Here is a 20,627-nt window from a genome sequence, read left to right as displayed (position 1 = left end):
TGGAATTTGACGGTCGTAGAATGTTCCGTGAGATTGCGTGGCGAAGAGTTAATTAAATGGTTCGGGGAAATGGGTCTCTCTCTCTCTCTTTCTCTTTCCTTCTTTCTCTCATTCTCCCTCTTCCTCTTTTCGGACACAAGGGGTCAGCCGATGAACCGTGAACACTCGGGCGCAACACGCCTCCTTCTTAATAATTGTCATATATATCGTCGCCGTCTGACCTCGCATCCGACGCAAAACGGCGGTGGGTCCACGTAATGGCAATTTCGTCTGCAAGATCGCTGATAGTCGATTCGCTGGCGTACAAAGGATCCGTATATGCCCGTCATTTCTCCGGCCAATTGTTGCGAATTCCGCGACAGAACATGACGCATCGATTGCGTACAAGGATCAGTTACGATGCGATGATATCGCGGACATTTCTTGGCTTACTGCAACCTTACGCAATCTTACGCAACTATTTGCATAGGCCTGACATATATGATAACATCGCGATATATTGATGCAAACGTTTGTATGATTTGCAGCTTTTGTTACTTCTAGCGCAAACAGTCGCAGCGAAAATTGACGATGATCGACGAATCGATCGTGCAGCTCGATGGATGATGCGTTCTCCAAGTTTCAACTGCGATTTATATTATATTTTTAGCGACCGTGTGTTTAAGTATAGAGAACCAATCTCCCAGTGATCGTGGTTTAATAATAAGATCATGTGTTGCGGTATTATATGGAAGTATACTTATTAATTTTTTAGCTTTCCTCTTGACGTTTCAGGGAAATTGAAATTATTCGAGAAATTGCATTATTCAGCGAATATATTTAATTAATTCGTGATAAAACGCGACGCCTTTTGAATTTGAGAATTACATTTTGTTTTTTAAACTAATGTTGATAATATAAGAGTTTTAATTAGTTAGAATTATTTTTAATATTTGTTTTTCTCTCCACACGTTTTATAAATGTAGATAACAATATAAATGAGAAGGCGAACGAATTTAAATAAGTAATTTCGAATTTAAATAAGTAACGAATTTAAATAAGTACGCTCATTTATACTGTTAATTATTAAATAAGTAAATATAACTTTTTTTTAATCAAACATTTTACTAATTAGAGATATAATTGGATACAACAATTGAAATAGAATAAAATCTGATAATTCTGCTTTAGAAACATCGTTATTTGTTGTATAGTAGCAGAAAGATTAAAGCTCGAACACAAAGCTTGCGCATTATTCTCGCGGAATATTTATGTTAAACACGAGAATGTACGTAATGCTTTCACAAAAACGAAGAAAAAAGAACATAAACACAGGTTTGCAGTTCATCGCATTTAATGAGTAATTGCATCGTTGAAAACTATTCTTCTATAGAGACATTGAAAGCGATAACTATTCTGCATTCGTTTACGATGGAAAACAAAATGAGAACTGATCGCGATGAATAAGCGTTGTAATGAAGCTATCTTTTTCGTCGTATGTTTTCTTAAATGTCGTGTAAATGCCATAAGCAATTCTGTTCTCATCTTCAAAAGTACATATTGCATAATCGCGTTTGCTGTTCTTGCTAACCACGACGACTCTTGTATCCTTCTGCTTTGTTTGTTTTACGTCATTATATCATCAGGATATGTTTTCTTAGTTTTCGATTTTAGTGAAATCGGAGTTTATTTTTAAAGTATTACGTCAAATTTTATAAAAAGGATTTAACAATTATTTAACAGTGCCAATTCAATATGTGAAACTTATGGGAATTTAATATAAAAATTCCTTTTAATAAAAATATTATTTTCATAATTTAACACATCGGTGATATCTCTTTAAATGCTCGTGAAATTTATAATTATTATATTAATTTTGCGGTTTAACAAAAGAAGGAGCTACATATGCGTTAGAAAGAAATTAATGTGAAAGAGAAATTTATTATCAACAAACAAATTACGACGGAATTAATTGCTATCAAATCAAGACAAGGTTCACTTGAACGTGTTTCACGACATACCATCGCAATGTCCGTCCACCGAGATTGGCGGATACGTTTTCAAGATTCCTCCGCGTCTGTAACGACCACTTAACTTAGATTAGCCACGCAGTCTGGCCGGGAGTGCGCTGATGATGGTAAAAAGCCGCCATGAGTCAGTAGTGTTTTTCCCTTTTCCCTTCGTGCCGCAACTAATAATCTCATTGCCGATCCTCGCGAATATCTCGGCAGCGCCACTCAAGCTCGTATATATATAATATAGTATACGGCAAATTTATAAATGTAATTTGGCTCTGTCAGAGCGGAATGTCGAAGAACCCGCGGCAGATACGGCGAAGAGCAGTTTTCGCAATTGCAGCCTCTCGACAATGCGACCCATTTACCAACGTCTCGTTCATTTAACCCACTTTTATATCGCACTCGCGAATTCGCTTTATTATGAAAGGAGATGCCGTTAATTTGCAACGTTGTCGAGATCCGATGTTATTTTAAATACATAGTTAATAAATTGCAATTAAATTGCTTATATATTAATTCGAGATTATAAAAAGGTCGTCGAGAAAAAGCGTGGCTTTCGGCAATTCATCTCGGACGACAAGATGTTGGCTTCTGGCGCGAGGTAACGGGTATAAAAAGCTCAAGGTTCACCGCCGATGAACACACCGGTGTGTAACAAGAGATCCCCGAGTTACTTCTCTCGCATAAGTTACTTCCCGTATAAGTCGGACGCCGCGGGTCGTAGGTGCAGGTAAAACACGACGGCCACGACAGAAGCACAACAACCGTGGACATGCAACGAGATTACCGCGGTCTCTCCTTCGTCTCCGAATTATAGAGGGGACGTCCGGTATACGCCTCTATTTTCTTGCCCCGTCGACGAGATCACGAGGAATGTCCTCTAACGAAATTCCCTTCCCCTTATCCCGAAAACGTTCTCGCGATGCTGTAGCTTCCATTTCGGACCTAATCTGATCTTGCCATTACGCTTTCAACATCGCTGGGCACTTCGATCTTCCTCGGAACTGCTCGGATTCCTCGCGAATCGAGTTTTGCGGTTGAAATGAGTACAGCAATCAAGATGATATCGGGGAGATAACATACATTCGCGAAATCATCAGGTTTATCAAAAAAATTGGGCAAAAAAGCTCTTGGAATATCATTGATTAGCGTGAAAAGTCGAATTCAACGTTTTTCAAAATAGAGCTTCAATAAAAAATATTAAACTGATCTTCGAAAGAAACGAAGACAGATAAATTTAATTTTCTAGTCAAATATTGTTACGTCAAAAATTTCGAGTAAAGCGCGCAATAAGGATTAATGGTACATCTGGTAGAGACACTATATTTAGACTTTAGACATCTTGAAGCAGAGCCAAAACCAATGTCATTTTGTAGTTTGCAAACACTCGCATGCCGGAAGGAAACGTCGTGTATTCAAATATACCGAACATTACTGTCTTTACACCATAAAATAACATTTCGATATTCTTCATAGTTAGATATTAATATGGTAAAATATTTTATCGGCCCGAAGGAGTTTAGGAAAAAGAAATACGGGTTGCGATTAACAACCGAAGGCCATCCGTAATTATTGGTTACGTCGTAATGGTTTACGGAATCTTCATGTTCTCTATTGTCTCGGAGATTTCCTAGGAACAAAGTGTACCAAGATAATCTGCTCGGAGACTGGGAGGCCTTGAAACCCGAACCATCATCAAAGAGTGGGCAATAAAACCTGAGGGAATGCCGTCAAGATATGTTGAGACCCTTGTCTCTTGTGGCTTTATTTTAAGCTTCAAGATATCCCTTGCGATGCTTTGAGCATTGTTTTTATGTTTTTATATAATAAAAAATAAATACAACGTGTTTAGAAAGGGACTTACGTGTTTTGCGAAAGTATCGTGAACATGTGCTGCTATAAGAAATATTAGGAGCCCCAGCGACCTGAAAGGAAAAAATATCGCGTTAGTAATATATCCTAAAATATATGCCAAATCAGATAAAGATATATGTATATAAAACATGTGTTTTTGTTTCTATTATTGATAATATACTATTGTATAATATATGATAACATTTTATTAAGTATCAATTAAACTTTTAATCACGTGTGTTATGTAATATAATTTTATATATTTTATTTTAATATAAAATATATAAAATAGACACAATATACCTACATATATTTTATTATTCTGCATATTAAAATAAATACGCGAGATGATAAAATTAATATACGTATAATAGTGTAAAATAAGCGGGATCCTTGTATACGCAAATTATATTTATATTAGCTATTTATTACATTTAACAGAATAAATCTTGACCTAGAATTCGATGATGCGCGAATGGGCCTCATTACGATGGGACAAGTTTCACTGCAAAGTGATTCCGTAATTATGTCAGCTGATAGACAGTTATGTATTACGCGACATTACGTAAATCGAACACGCATTCTGATCTCCATCTGACGAAAGTGAATCTTTTGAATGACTGTGAAGTTTCATCGTAAATTGGATTCAGATAGTCGGTTCGAAGAAAGAACAGAAAAAGAGAGAAACAAAAGAGAAGGAATTCGTGTGTTTTACGCGAATTCACGAATGCCAAAATCAAATCATCGAAAAAGAACGATCATTTAGTAACAATCCTTCTTCCTAATTTTGCTTTGATACACTTTCAGATTATAATCTATTTTTAACATGAAAGATTTTCACGTCATTAAACGGGAAGATAGTTTGACAAATTATTCGCGTTGAATAAGAGAGAAATAGAGAGTTTGAGAAGACAAAAAAAAAGAGAAAAAATATATTACAATCTATAAAAAATTCTCTAGAAATATAACAATATATTATTTATAACATAAGCGCATATGTACAAGACTCTTTATATTTTCGGAGCTTAAAGTAAACAAAATTCTTTTATCTCAGACTGAAGAGAGAGTCAATAACATAAGCATAAAGTGCTTTTACAACAATGCATCCGCAGTAAATAAACAACTTTCAATGCGCCAGTAGGTAAAAAGCCTATAATCGATAGAAAGCAGATTCTTTATTTGCACTATGCTGTCGTATCATTTGCCACTTATTGCAATACGCATTCTGTATAAAATATCTTATCCTAACTCGATCGTGCGTCAGGATATATTTACGTGAAATCTTTATAGATTACAATCTTGCAATATATTACGCAACTTGTAAAATTGTACAAAATTTATCACGTAAGATTTCCTTGTCTTTAGATAACTTTTGTCACATAGCAAAGATAATCACAAATTGTGATAAAAGCAAATCATAATTATATCATTTATACATTGAAAATATAAGAGAACATAGTCGAAATTAAAATGATTAAAAATATCCTAGAAATTGGTTCAAAAAATAGAAACGAATCGGAAGTGAGTGCAATGCCTTCGCAGCAGCGGTGACGACAATCAGCGGTGAATGAACATGTTTGCAAGCATGTTTTTGCAATGTATTGGCACGCGTCGTTGCGTAATTTCTTCGAGTAGGCGTCATTCAAGTTTGGAACGATGCCCGCAAAGCTGCGAGTGAATCGTTGCTATTCGGAATGAACGAGCTAGCGATATACAAGGCGTCTCTGTTATCGGCCAGCCGGTCTAATATTCTCGCGAGTAGTGATTTATCGATTTTATCGATACCGATTTTACGCGACGGTAATTACAAGCGTTTTGTACTGGTGCCGTGTTTAAAGCCGACGTACAACGGCTAGTCCGCGTATCGGAGCAGACCGAGCATAACGCGCTCTCCAGTCGTTTATGAAAATCGTTTGCCATTTATTGCAATGCGCAATATTGGGTGCTTTAAATTCTGAATCTTTCATTTAGAAGCTTTCAAATTATCGTATCACCAAAATAATGGATTAATCAGTTTAATCAAATTAATTAAAAAATTGGACATATAAAAGTACAACAGAAAAATAGAAGAGATGTGACAGCCTATATAGTGACTGCTATATCTTTAAAATAATTACGTCTCGGTGTTGAATATTATATCGTAAGAGGACAATTTGCATGGATTACTTTTCTACAAAAATGGACCGTAAATCGTGCTAAACGTAAGAAGGTTATATCGCGATTTAGGACCGCAATTATTATAACCGGTCTCAGCTGCGAGAAAAAGCTCTTAGGTAAAATAGTTTTTATGAAGCACGAGCGTGCAGCTAGAGAAGGGGATCGTTTAATTGGAACGCAGTTTTCAGCGCATTAAATGCACCTGCGAGACGTAGGCTCGTTTTTTTTTTCTCATAATCGTAATCGTCGATCGGAGTTTAACGATATATATTTTTTTTTTCCAGTTTCCCGCCTTTTAAATGTTCGTCATGCGGAAATCATTTAATTGCGGGCCGAACTAATCGCGCGAACGTCAACAGCGGCGTTCTAATATATAATTATCGGTACTCGATAATCGAGCCATTCGAGTTGGAAACTTCGGAAGTGCTTCTCCGTTTGCGAAAATAATTCTCCTTCCACTTCCGGCACATTGCGGAGGTGGCTTTGTCGGTATAAAGTTTCATATTGCAGTGTGTACAGTTCGCGCGCAATTTCTAGTTATGAAATTCTCTCATGAACTTCTGAGAATGTCAATAAAGTTTAGTTCCGAGTATATCCAATTTGCAGAAGTATGCAAATCGGTGACAAACACAAAGACGGGAATAATCTTAAGCATCTCGCGCGCGTAAAATCTGGGAGCAATAAGTCAATTATTCGTTCGCAAAACGTATTTCTTTTATTTCTTTTGTGCAAAGAAATAAAAGGGACTTAAATTATGTACGCGTGATTTTTTTCGAAAAGTGTAAGATTGTGTAAAAAATTCTGTGTATCGAGAGAATAAAATAGAATATATTATATTATAATAACAAAAAAAAAAAAACTCGGCTTGTGATTCTGTTTGCTACAATGGCTTATTATGACTGTCAAAGCCTGTTTCGAAATGCTTAAAGAATATTAATACAAATATCGTTTCCGAGACGATCTCGACCTCGAAAACAAACCACGAGTTCAATACATATATTATCCTTCGGCAGATAAATACTTATTAATTATGATACAGTGAAATTAAAGTTTCCGTATCACACACATACACATTGATTGAAAAATATGATATGTGTTAATATAAATAATATATTTGATGTGTGCTACCTCGCCTTTTGATGTGCAATTATCTCTATATGTTGTATAATTACTCTCTCAACGTTATACATCCCATTTAATAAAATTATTATTATTAAATATAATGATTATTAGCATGGGTTTTTGTGTGAAATTAATTACCGTGCCGTTGCAACTTACGAAGAACTTCTGCCGTTAGATTGTCGGTACGTCAAACGAGATTTGGAGCCGCATGAATATGCAAATATGGACCGCGATCCAAGCTCTGCACTCGAAACCCTCTCTAACGAGGGCCCCCCACGATCGCATTCTTAAAACTTTGGCTTAGAAGACCAGCCGTGCCTCTCTTCGACCGCGCGCGGATCCGAACGTCCAATTACATCGCAACCGAGACTGCATGCTGTTCCACGTGCGGAGAATCCTTCTCGCCAGTTCAATGTTATCCGCAGATATTTCTATTGGATTTGCTTATCAGTTTCCTAACAATACATATTTACAGTAAAAAAATCTCCTATTTTCTATTATAATTTCTATAAAAATTTTATATTTCTGTAATTGAGAGATTTGTTACGAAGATCCGTTTCGAAAAAAGATAGACAATATGACAATTTTTAAAAAATTGCTAATTTAGACATTTTATTTATAGTATGACTATCATACAATAGTGAAACGAAGGAATACGAAAGGGTACGCAAAAAAGCGAACGCGCCCGTGGAACGCACGATCGTATCCGTGGAATTCAGGCGTAAGGCGCATCTCTGGTCGGACAACGGGCTCATTAGTATCGCAAGAACGATGCTAGCAATACTACTTAAAAGTAGCAAAAAGGCATGCCCACGCGATAGTACCTCCGGGGCTCTTCCACATCAGATTACGACTAGGCAGAACCGGCATAGGCCTTTTAGCGGCGGCCTGCCTGCAGATAACGGCGATCCGATAACATTGTAATTGGTTTATCGGTTATTAATAATGGTACAACCGCTCTCGCGGTCGGTCGGTCTATCGCCGGGGTGCAGCATGCAGCATCGACCCGGGGCGGCATATGTGCCAGCGTATGATAATCGAAATATCGCCGTTCCACGGTTTCAATTTTTATAACATCGAGGAGGGAGGAGGGAGATTTTACTGCGCGCGCGGTCCTATTAACTATTTCATCGACAGAACTTTCAATAATATCGGTTAAACGTTATGCACGAGATAGTTTGTAATGAGAGATAGAGAGAGAGAAAATCGGCAAATCAGTGAACACTTTTACTTATAACGAATATATTAGTCTAGAATAGAGACTTTCTATTCAAAGTAGGACTATACGTGACTCCTCGAAATTAAATGTAAAACGAGATAATTAATCAGCGTGTAATCACCGGCATCGATCGAAGCACGGATGAAATGGCAGCGAATAAGAAGAACTTGAAAATGAGATGCCGAATTTCAATGAAGCGAGCCGGGGCGTTAAATATTCGGATTAAGAAATGATTTTGGAGACACGTTTTTCTCCTCGAATGCAAGATTATACGAACTGCAACGCTGCTAATTCGTTAATCATAAATATTCAAGAGTCAATTAGCATCCTTAGCGAAAGAGTCCCGCGCACTCTTGCCGGATCAATTAATTATCGATTTCCATTACGCTTGCGTAATGACCTATTAACGATGTGCACTTGAGAATGTTCCGGCTCGAACTTTCGTCTCGAGTCTCGTAGATTCGAGTGCGCTGCTCGCGGGTGAAATTTATGGCATAAATTTCTCATAAATGCGCCTCACGTCTTGTCGTTCCAACTATCGGGCAACTACGTGTATGTATGTATGTACACTACGAGCTTTTTTTTACTTTTTGCTTTTATTTGAATTTATGCGAATTATTCATCGCGAAACAGACGCGCTGACAAAAGTTCCGCGTGCAACTGTCTGATGTGATTATGCATGATGCATTGTTATGGGACAAATAACGAAATACCGTCTGATTCCCGCTACGCGGAAATCTATTATTCTAATTTATGACATTTGCGGCAAAACACGTGGTATAATAATTAGGATTTGAATTGATAAATGATAATTATCATGCAATATCTACAATACACATGACATCCTGTGCAACCCCTTAATATAATTCCGATATAACAGCGCAACGGATATTGCAACATTGCAACGCATTATAGGTAACTTATTCCGCCAGCTGTTCGAGAAACCGCGGCATTGCGCGCATTCATGTAAACGGCGCATAACACTAACCCATTAAACGCGCCTACGTTGTAAAATATTTTTGCCCTCGTAATCGCGGGGAAACGCGTTTAACATTTGACCTCTCACGCATATTGCTCCTCCGTCTTCGATGATCCGAGGGGCGCATCGGCGATTAACGCGTCATTTTTCAAAGAGAAACGACGGAGGAGGGTAAGGTGCAAAAGTGGATATTACAGGCGTTCGAAACCTTCAGATTGCATTCGTGACTGCAACATCACCTTTCCGTTGTATCCACGTCGCCGCGATAGATCGATACGCGCTCTCGGTAAGCACGCATAATTATAATCTTCTAAAAAAAAAAAAAAAAAATATGGCTCTCCATTCAACTATAAACTGTCTGTCGGATTTCCAAAGCGGCTACGTCGAAGAAGGAAATTAAGCGAAAGTTTCACGAGCGAAATATTGGCGAATTATTAAAATAACTCTCGCGAATAATGGTAGGAAAGATTTATATAGATTTATAGATTTAGACCGCTAATAAAATTAATCGGTTCACGTATAGAGAATTATTAATGCAATAAAAAAGAAAAATCTAAAGTATTCACGTTCCGATGCGCTCCTATATGCACAAAAGCAGAACTCAACAACAGACTCTTTCATCGTACATTTCGTTTTACGCACGTGTGTCACGTAATGAGAGTAATTTGCACGTGGATCGCCAGCCGTGTAATTTTCGGGAATACGCGTGAGAAATCGATCGCTTTTTGAAGCCGGGCCGTCGACACCTTGCAATCGAGGCGTGATTACTGTGGACATTGCGGTGAGTGCGCGGATGGACCGTAATCATCCTCGCAAAGTGCTTTCCGTCGATTGCATACCAGATGTCTCACGTTCCTCACAAGGGTATCGCTAATGCCCGATTTTCCCCAACAAAACCCCCGGTTGTTGAGTCCTATTTGTCAAATATTATAGGATAATGACCAGTAATAGCTAGAAATATCGTGTCGTAAAAAAATAAAAGAAAATAAATTTGATATAAATGAACTTTCTAATATTGAAGATCTTCTGAATAGAGATTGTTATTTCAAAAAGATTTATAGATCTTATTATCGATAAAAATGTTCTATAAATAAAATAAGAGAGATGTGCAAAATATTTGAGACATGTTCAGTGTATCTCTGCTACGATATATTATATATAAATATGTAATTTGCACACTTTGTAGATATTTGCAAATTTACTTAATTTTATATACGTATACGACGATATGGTATTGGCGGTGGTACGTTGTAGAGTGTGATATCTAATTTTTATTCATAATTTTCAATTTCACGTAGCAACGACGACGCGGAATAATGGCATCCACGACGCCAATTATCCCGCGAAAAAGGTTTGGCACGGGCCGGCTCGTTGTTTGCAATTTACAAGCGCCGAGAGTGATTTTCATGGATTCAGATTAAGGCCCCGGGCAGCGTTTAAGCCGTCGTAGTTAATTTAGCGCGCCGTCATGCCGCCACGACGTAATAATATGAAAGCTCCGCCGTCAATTTCTTTTAATGCGCGCTCTCGAGCTTCGTTAGAGTTTGTCGGGAATATAAACGAGCCGGACTACTTGCCATAGAAAAACGGGTCAAGACTCGTTGCCGTGTTAATTATCGGACACGAACGTACTAAAATCTTCATAAATATCAAGCCGGTCTTATAATTAAATGCGTTGCAAAAGTACGAATATAACGAGTGACATGATTAGTCGCGCCTCATCAGTAAGATGAAGCGAATATTCGTTACATTTACATTAATTTTTTCTTATTTCTTTCTCAGCGTAATAACATATGACAAAAAAATTCACGTTTTAAGAAATATGAATATCTATATTTTTTCTCTCTTTCCTGTCGACGAATTTTTCGGATATTAATTCGATATCTTTGCACAATAATTTGCGCACGACGCTACAAGCCTCGTAATCTCTTCATTGTACGCATTTAAAGTTCGGTATCCAGGTAATACATATTCAAGGTATTCGAGAGCATCGCGGCTGCGAGGAGGCCCGCCGCGAAGATTGCTATCCCATTCGTCGACGAAAAAGAGTGTAAACCTCGGCATTAGCCGGTTATCCGAATGAGTATCTAGCCCGGGGCCGGTTCTTGGGAACGTGCCAACGTTACCTGCCGATGGCCGGAGTTACAACGCCTTGTAAAGCCGCGGTTAGGACCCCTTTCGCAGCTCATACCGCGAACAATTGTTTTCACCTGTCGCTGTTAATAATGCGTACCCGATTAAAGCCCGCTCACTCGAAAATTCATGATGCAAAATTATTTTCGTGCGTGTCGTCAATATCTTTTGATTTAAAGGACTGGAAAGTTAATGAAGCGATTTCTTAAATATACCGCAAATTTTTGATAATACATTCGGCGAATTATAAATATATCATTATAACCATAATACACCATTTGTGTTAGAAATATACTTGATTTATATAATCTTAAAAACTTCGAGTTAAAGAATTAATTAATGACTAAAGAAAAAATTGTTCCGCTATAATAATCTAATAATTTATATATATGTGTGTATATTTAAATTTCACGATTTAATTTGTGGAAAATATTTAATTTGTTCTTTTACATTCAATTTATGCGTCATATTCGCGCGGGCAATTGGAATCAGATGCTGTAATTACTAATTCGGATCTATTGGTAGCAGATCCTTCCAGGAACAATAGACGCAGGCGCGTGTGCTCGAGATATCCACATACCTGATGCAAGCTTAATCCCTTCGTGATATGATCGCATTAGGAGTCCTACAAGATCGCCTCCCTGGAGCGTAATCGAGGTCAGTATCGAAATGGGATTATGTCCCGGGTGTATCGATCTCCGACGAATGCAATCGTGACTGACCAGAATACCGATCGTTGTTATGTTGCAACGTTTCATCGCGACATGTCTTAATCGAAATCTGACAACGCACGGGAAACAATTCGGGTTAAATGATATCTTAACTGTCACGAACGGTGTCGGAGCATATATCCGATAAATACTTCATTGAAGACGAAAATATCTCACTTTTGCCGAATCGGCGGTAATGAAGATGAAATTTGTATTTCTATTATCGTTGACAGCTGAGAATAAACTAATGCTCGATTCTTCACTAATGTTTGGTGTCAGATTTTTAAGAAGAAATCTTTCATTGGTAAAAGAAATATCACAAATACTAAATTCGTAAAGTAGTTTAAATTATGCAAACAGGTAGATGAAAATAGGAATAGAAAAATAGGAAATGTGCAAAATATAAATGCTCTAATTTTTAAGATTAAAACAGAAATCGAAGACTAATAAACATCTAAAATTAGAAATTTTCAGACAAAATTAAAAAAAATAGATGATAAATGAACAGACCTTTATGATACACAAATCATAGAAAAATCGACGTGCGAAAAAAATCAAGATTGAAAAATAATTTCAGCCTGCAATATACAATTTAATATTTCATAGTATGACATTTCCCGGATCGTTTTAACTGTATTTCATCAATGAAATACAGTATTCGCGCGCACGTGCGCGCGACAGATGCAGACGCAGCACGTGCGTCATTAGTCGATGCTCCACGCACTTGCAAATTTCCGCGGGCACTCACTTCATTCAGCCGTGATAACAGTACCCTCGAGACCTACCTGGCTATGGAAAGAGAAAGAGAGAGAGAGAGAGAGAGAGAGAGAGAGAGAGAGAGAGAGAATCCGGTTCGTACTTTAGCCTCAGGTGCAAAGTTCGCGCGTCGGTGAGAAAGTGATCGTGACTTACGAACCGGGTGCTGGCCTGGCCGCAGTGGTCGTAATTAATCATGCGCACAGAACGCGTACCTAATTCCATAATGATCGCAACAAGAACGCGAGGTCTCGTTATTAGGCCGAACCGAATAAGAACCGATTGTGGATTCCACCACGAGCTAATAGTAAACCGCGAAGCTATTTAGCGTAATCATATCTCTTTCGATTCATCAACGAATTATGTGACGAGATTGAATCGCCCACGTAAACATGCGTCCACTAATTAGGAGGCTTCATATCCCTCTAAATACTATAAGACACCATAAAAACATATGTACATATGTTACATAGATTACTTTTGTTATTTTCGTTATTAAACATTTTTTTATTTGTAGCTCGTCATTATTAATTTATGGCGCTTTTGAAATTATAAAGACGATCTGACTTATAATTTATCTTTTTTACGAGTAAAGCAAGCTTAAGGCGAGATGATATACAGGGTGTCCGGTAATAGTCGCATCAACCGTCGTGTGCAGGTAGAGCTAGTTAAACCGAGTAGAAAAGCCCTCTACCATTTTGCGATATTCTCAATAATAAGAGAGAAATAAATTAAAGAAAATCAGCCAATTCGCGCGATGATAAGCGTGCGGCGAGAAGAGACAGCCCACTTGGGGGTCCAGAGTTAGCGCTACTCGTATGGAGTTACTGTCTTTTGTAAAGCGCTCCTCCCCGCTTCATCGCGCGCTTAGCAACCGTGTAACATTATACTGTTTCTTTTCGCCGCATGCTTAGTAACGATATAAAACTGGGCTGTCTCTTCTCGCCGTCGTCACGCGAATTGGCCGATCTTTATTAATTAATATCTCTCTTATTATTGAGAATATCGCAAAATGGTAGAGGACTTTTCTACTCGGTTTAACTAGCTCTACCTGCACACGACGGTTGATGCGACTATTACCGGACACCCTGTATATACACTCACGTGCTGATACGCCAAGTACCATTCTCGACCCTCAATCATCTCCATTTTTTCCCTAGCTCCTGTCGACAATTCCATAGGAATTAACGATCGTATACTCGGTGATTTATTAATAAACGATACAGGAGCAACGCGCAATTCACGCTAGCGTTAATTATTATTGACGGTGTTGTAATTTCCGAATGTAGCGCGTACAGTCGCGCGGAACACCAGTTTCTAAGCTAAAAGAAGAAAGAACCGGATGAGATCAGGGGAAAGGACTCCCTTATTCGCAGGACGAAACAAAGAGAACGATATCCCATGTGTCGCTGACACACAGACGCCCGTATCTGTATCATGCGTCTGCCGCTTCTCCCTGCGGCAATGCCATCCAATCCTACTCTGCCTGATGAAACTTTCCATTTTCATCTGTCCTTACCGTTTGCGCTCTTTGAAACACCATCGTTCGTTTCCGTTGGGGGAAAAAATCGTGCGATTCGATGAGAATCGCGATGCTTAAAGTTTTGACGTGCGAATGGCAAAGATTCATAGCGGAAATATTTCCTCCGACATTCGAAGCTACCGCACATACGTTTCAATATCTATTATTATAAAAAAAAATTTTTAGTCGCGAAGAATCTCATAATATTAATTGATATATCGGAATTATATAAAAATCTCATAATACAATTTATATTTATAATATAATTTATATTTAAATTCTGAAACTCGCAATCTTTCTAGAAATCTTTCATCTTTATTCAAAGTCATATAACTTAGGTGCAATTTATAACCTTTCTCTCTATTATATTCTTTTAATCATCTTTTCCTGATATATAACATATTTATTTAAATACGCTAAATCAAGTACTTTCTATTATACATTTTTTACTTTATATAATAAATTTATAATAATTTATAATAACATAACTCGCAAAAATAATATTGAGCTATTTTTTACAAATTAGAAATTGATATATATATATATATATATATTATTGTACTATATATTTGTGTGATATATCTGAATACGATATGTATCACGATGATACTATTCGCGTTCGTGATGCGCCACTTCGAATCGCAGCCTTATCGAGGCTTTGGTCGAAAGTCGCAGGATCAAAAGGGTAACAATATGCGCTCGCGAATCTCGCGAATGTAGAGCTTCGCGATGCGTAAATATGAGCTTCTAGGAGCGAGACGGAAACCCTTGAATAGTATCGTTAGCACAAGTTCGTTGCTCTCGGGTTCTAAGGGACTTACATGTGATTCGCAGTGCAGTCTGCTCTGCCTATCCCCGTACTATTTTCGCACATTCTCTCTTCCTACACGTCCGCTTTCTCTACATCCCTTTCTGCATATCCACTACATGCTGTATCCATATACAAGTAAACTATTTACACCGGTCTCTTTTTTCTCTCTGTCTCCTCGAATTTCTTTCTCTTCTTTCATTTAGCGAACTTCCAGACTGCCAAGCGTCATCTCTCGTCTCCACACACTCGTATTCTGTCATTTCGCTAGCAATTCATTACCCGGAGTTGAGTCACGCTTTTCCACGACCCTTTGGGATTTCTCGGCGTGGTAGCTACGATTGCGCGCGAGTCTTCCCTTGGGAGCCTTTTCCAGCTTTTCGTATCGCTCGACGACCGAGGTCGCGTAAATTCTCAACGGTGGATGACGTGGCCAATCCATCGCAGGAGTTGATTCCTTCTCAAGAATTTTAAAGTGCGATCGCCAACCCGCTCTTATGCTTCTGACGTGATCAGCTGCAAAGGATGGGTATCGGAGAACGACTCGATTTCTCTTTGCAGCAAGAAAGCTCGAAATTTTTCCTGCCTTTGCTGAGTGATCGTTGCAAAATTATGCGAGATCGAGTACGAATTATTGGCACTCTTGGTTAAAATTTAATCTATAAGTTTGCTAATCAATATAATAAACTACAAAAATTAAAAATTGAAATAATGTAAAATATTCTATTTCTTTTTTCATATAATTAATAAAAATTTGGCTATATAATATTAATTACTCGAATGAAATATAATTGGCGATAAAAGCATGCTTGATGGAAATTCGAGAACGAAAAAGAGATTGAAAACCGTGAGAATTCATTCGATGAAGTGTTCGCGTATCGCCTATTTCGCGATCTCGTGCGAAGAGCGTAAAGAAGGTAGTTGCACAGAATTGCGGATAACATTGTTCACTGTCTTCGTGAGGGCGGCCAGTTTCACGCCGGCACGAATACGAGAAAAACGACTTCTCTCTGTAGCCACAGTTCGTGGACGTTTGTGTGTGGGTGGAGAAGAAAAACAAATTGCCCCAGACCTACCAGTTTCAGGTGACCTGCATCGAATAGCCTCCTCGTAGAAAACCGCGCGACTAAGTTTTGTCATATATACTGGTCTAGCCTCGCCGTTTCGCATTTCGCGGAGAGAGCGAGTCCCGCATGACCCAATATTTTCCACCCGTTATGCGAAAAATGTTCTCGAGATGCTTGAAAGAGAAAAAAATCTGAATCTCAAGAGTGATATCGCGAGCTGCATTACTTCTCGCTAATTACCGTCGCAATTATTTTCCGCTTGCTGCTAATTGCGAAAGAAGCTAGGGAATCTGCTAAGGCAAGATTATAACGTTATAATTTCTAAAGTGATATCTCAAAAAAATAAGAGACGTGTCTGTGCAAAACGATAAAGCCTGTGTAAGATTATTTGTTTTCTTTATATATGTATATCTTGAAAGTGTTTCTACCAATTTCTTATTGTCTCATTCAATTCTGAGTTTTGTATTTTAATAATATTTTTTACATATTAATAAAATGATCAAAGAAAGAGAATGCATGAATTAATACAAGTAAATCGTTTGCGTTTGTATTTTAATCAATTAGTCCGCCTTATAAATTAGAGAATGTAGATTTACGAAGTTTAAGATAGATTTAGTAGAATTCGTGCACGAAGAAAAATTGCGTGAAAATGGGAATTATGACGAAATTCGCCATAAAAAAATCGGAGCAGCCTCTTTCGCGACCAGTTTTTCAATGCGCCAGTCGACCAACGTTCCTGATGCTTATGAGAACCGGAACAAAAAGGAGATCTAAATGCGACTACCAAAACTGTCGGCAGTCCCTTTGTCTCTACTATGGGCTAATTGAGCGGAACCCGGGCTAGTAGTGGGTATACTGGCGAATTCAGTCGAATCCGACCGAGCTCTCCGCCGTTTGTTCCCGCCCTTTCGAAACGTACAGCCAGACGTATAGCTTCTCTGCTAGTCGTTTTTTCGTTCTAGCCCTTTTTGAATTCCTTCGTTCCCGGTGGATTCGAGACGCAGACGTCTATCGAAACACCGGACTCCTAATTCTTTCTATCGAACGAGCTATAGAGTTTATTAAAACTTAAACTAATATTTTCACGCTAAATTCGCACGTAAACGTATGTGTAACCTTTAACTATTAAATCTAAAATAATATTATATAAATAAAAGAAGCTTCGTAAATAAAAAAATCAATTTACAAATATAAAACTCATTTGTTGTTAAATAATTCTTTATATAATTGTAAGGCATAGTTTAGGATAGTTTTCTTGAAAAGATTTCTTCGGATATGTTTTTTAATATAAGATATGAATGCAAATTTCTGAATATTATGCAAGAATACGCATAGTTTAAAAAACAGCAGATTTATACATTCATAAATTTATAAGAAAAACCTATTGCATAAGAAAATTATTATTTGATCATTTGTGTGCGCATATAAATTGTAAGGTGAGTGCATGAATAAATGAATATGTTTTCTTTTCCAAATTTGAAAATTACATGTATACATATTAATTATTTCTTGTCAGTTCTCCAAAAAATTGTTACAATATTTTAAAGTGTAATAAAAAGCAAAATGATGATATGTATTTCGCATAACATTTTTCCATTGCACGCTCCATACACATTTTCCAGGTTGCGCGTAATATGTTTCTTCCGCAAGTAGTCCATAAGAACTTGAAGGAAACAGTCCATAAATTTTGCACGACCCTATAAATTTTATAAACTCACGTGACATTGCGCGTGCAGATGGCAAGATAGCAAATGTACGCGGTACGATTACAAATTTCGTTATGAATACCCACGTTACACGTCTACGTAACATTCAATTTCCTTGATTTGTCGGGACAAGCATCAAAATTCGACATGCGTGAAAAGTGATTTTAATTAACGAAATTATATACATATTTCGAACGAAACGCGTACTCATTCCTTTGTGACAGAATTGCGACGACGCTCACATCTGCTGGACTGTCATCGGCAATCTATCTGGAATGCTTTCCGCCATTTGAATTCGGATTAAGCTCGCAAGCTCTCGCTGATCCTAGCTGCTATCGATGGATCGCGTTAATATGTTCTATACAGAGACGTCGATGTCTCTTGCAAGAATGCTCGCTCTGAAAAATCTTCCGTCACCGTCACGCGACGACGACTGGTAATTCTCAAAAGCAGGCAGGCACATTAAAGTTCATTTGACCCGTCATTATCGTCCAACGATTTCGTCAATAGCTATGAAGGCACGAAAGCGAAGAGTAGACAACAATTTTTTTGTGTATTGAATTTTTTTACTTCTAAACACAGTTGCAACTTACAAAGACTCGTCTATAAGTGTGTTTTCGGTCATTTTTCTATTAATTGAGGGTAAAAAATGATTAATAAAAAGTATGTACTTGGGAAATTGTTAATTAATTATTAAGATCTTCAAACAAATTTAAATTAACTGTGATAATATGGTTAAAATAAAATAAATAACTACTGTCAATGAAAACTGATCATGTTTGACATTTTCAAGCATTTATCGCGATAGTGTAAACAGCGGTTGTCAAATTCCAAACCAGACATCGTGATTGCTCCAATTAATAATTACACGTGAGCCAATCTAATGATGACATGCGGCGATTCGTCTGTTGGGCGATTCACGTGATGAAACACAGAGCATCGAAATCGTAGAAAGTTATTTAAACGTTCTGTTTGCTTATCACCAACTGCGACGTGGCAGACATTACGATCGAGAAGTATGTGACAAATTGTCGACAAACGTCTGACTCTAAAAGACCGACTTTCAGTTTTATGACTGGCGATCTTTCGAGATATCTCTCTGTTACATTATACCACGTTCTTGATTAATATTTATAAGAATAAAAAAAGAACAGAAAAAAGAAGTCGCATTAAAATTACAAATTACGTTAGAAACACGTCATGAATTTTCGTGTAAAGAATACAATTTACGTTATCGAGAAACGCGATCTTTCGTTTCATCACCTGCTGAGATTTGATGCTTATCTGTCACGGTGGAAAGAAGAAACGACGTTGTAAACAAATTCAGCAAAATTGGATGCGACATTTGCTCCAACTTGCCTCTCGACAAGAGAACGATATATTTAACTATGCTCTCAAAAAAAATTACCCCTAGAATTCCGAACGAGAGGAATCTAAAGTTCGCTCGATTTACGCCGGCCTCGGGCCAATCGTTAGGCTTTCAATCTCGAACATGGTCGGCACGATCGGGAGTTAAAAGAGCACGTTCGACGAATTTAAAAGTCGATCGCTTCGGGCTGATCTCATCGTTACGCGCTCCGGTTTACTCGAAGCTAAGCAACAGATGGTGAAGTTGAAACACCGTTTTTTTCGACCGTGAGAATCGTCGAGCTAAACGATAATAGCTTAGACGAGGATACCTCGTAATTTTTACAACGAGATAAATATTAATCTTGAATATACACATCTCTCCCGTTTGCCAATATCAAAAAATAACGCGCAGAGAGGATGTTTATTTGATCACGCGACCGGAAGGAATTCAATGAATAGCTCAGTTCGAAGGACGCGCAATTTCATCAGGTTTGGACGAGGATGCGTAATAAGTATGAGGAAATGCGGGGGAAGAGGTGCTATCATCCTAACGTCCGGGATGTGGTTCCTATCTAAACGGACAGAGGCTGGTATCTCGTTGCCCACGCAAAGCGCCACGCGAATAGCTGCTCAATGAGAATCGCCGATTTCGTTACAATTAAAATGATTATTATTTCACGAACGTAATAGTCGCGATAACGAGCCGTCGAAGGATTGATAGCTAGTCCGCTGGTAAAATGCGCGAGAAATCGGTTAATTAAATTCTGTTAGATCAATTATTCGCAAGAGGACATCGATTATTGTGTATATACTCGTTTCCGCAATTGCGTTTCTCGAATTCGCAAAATCATAACGAAATTTACGCGATTTTCGGAATTATATTTCAGAAACGCGCGCGCACCTTTGTGAGATAAAAATGAGATAATTATGTTATTATTAATTTTAAATGTTATTATGCAACGATGAATTTATATTAAGAATATAATTTAATATAAGATGAGATTGATGCATTTGTATGTTTACGTAAACATTTAAATTAAATTTCAATGTTTACGTTAATGAAGTTTAATTCATTAATTACATTTCTCATTTGGTATACAATACAATGCTGGAAATATAATTTTCTGAGGCTCGCGCAAATCGATATCGCGGAACAAATGAGATTAGCAGGCAGACACGAATTTCTCTGATGTCATCATATATGTATTATCATGAATAAAAATCTCTCGAAAAATTGGCTAACAAAT

General features: G+C 37.7%; 1 protein-coding gene across 5 annotated transcripts in view; it reads right to left on the bottom strand.

The window, feature by feature from the left end:
• Ppn (proteoglycan-like sulfated glycoprotein papilin) overlaps positions 1-20,627 on the bottom strand; it is a 106,381-nt gene that overhangs the window by 38,351 nt on the left and 47,403 nt on the right. For all 5 annotated transcript variants that reach the window (XM_083039563.1, XM_083039562.1, XM_083039566.1 and 2 more), the window contains exon 2: positions 3,862-3,922. In XM_083039563.1, the coding sequence (XP_082895689.1) occupies positions 3,862-3,922 (61 nt within the window). The remainder of the gene's footprint in view (positions 1-3,861; positions 3,923-20,627) is intronic.

This window comes from Prenolepis imparis, unplaced genomic scaffold (assembly GCF_030444845.1).
Source record: "Prenolepis imparis isolate NDT839.2.m4 unplaced genomic scaffold, iyPreImpa1.0 SCAF_6, whole genome shotgun sequence".
Taxonomy (NCBI): Eukaryota; Metazoa; Arthropoda; class Insecta; order Hymenoptera; family Formicidae; genus Prenolepis; species Prenolepis imparis.
Note: the sequence above shows the minus strand (reverse complement) of the source record. Positions and strands in the feature narration are given on the sequence as shown.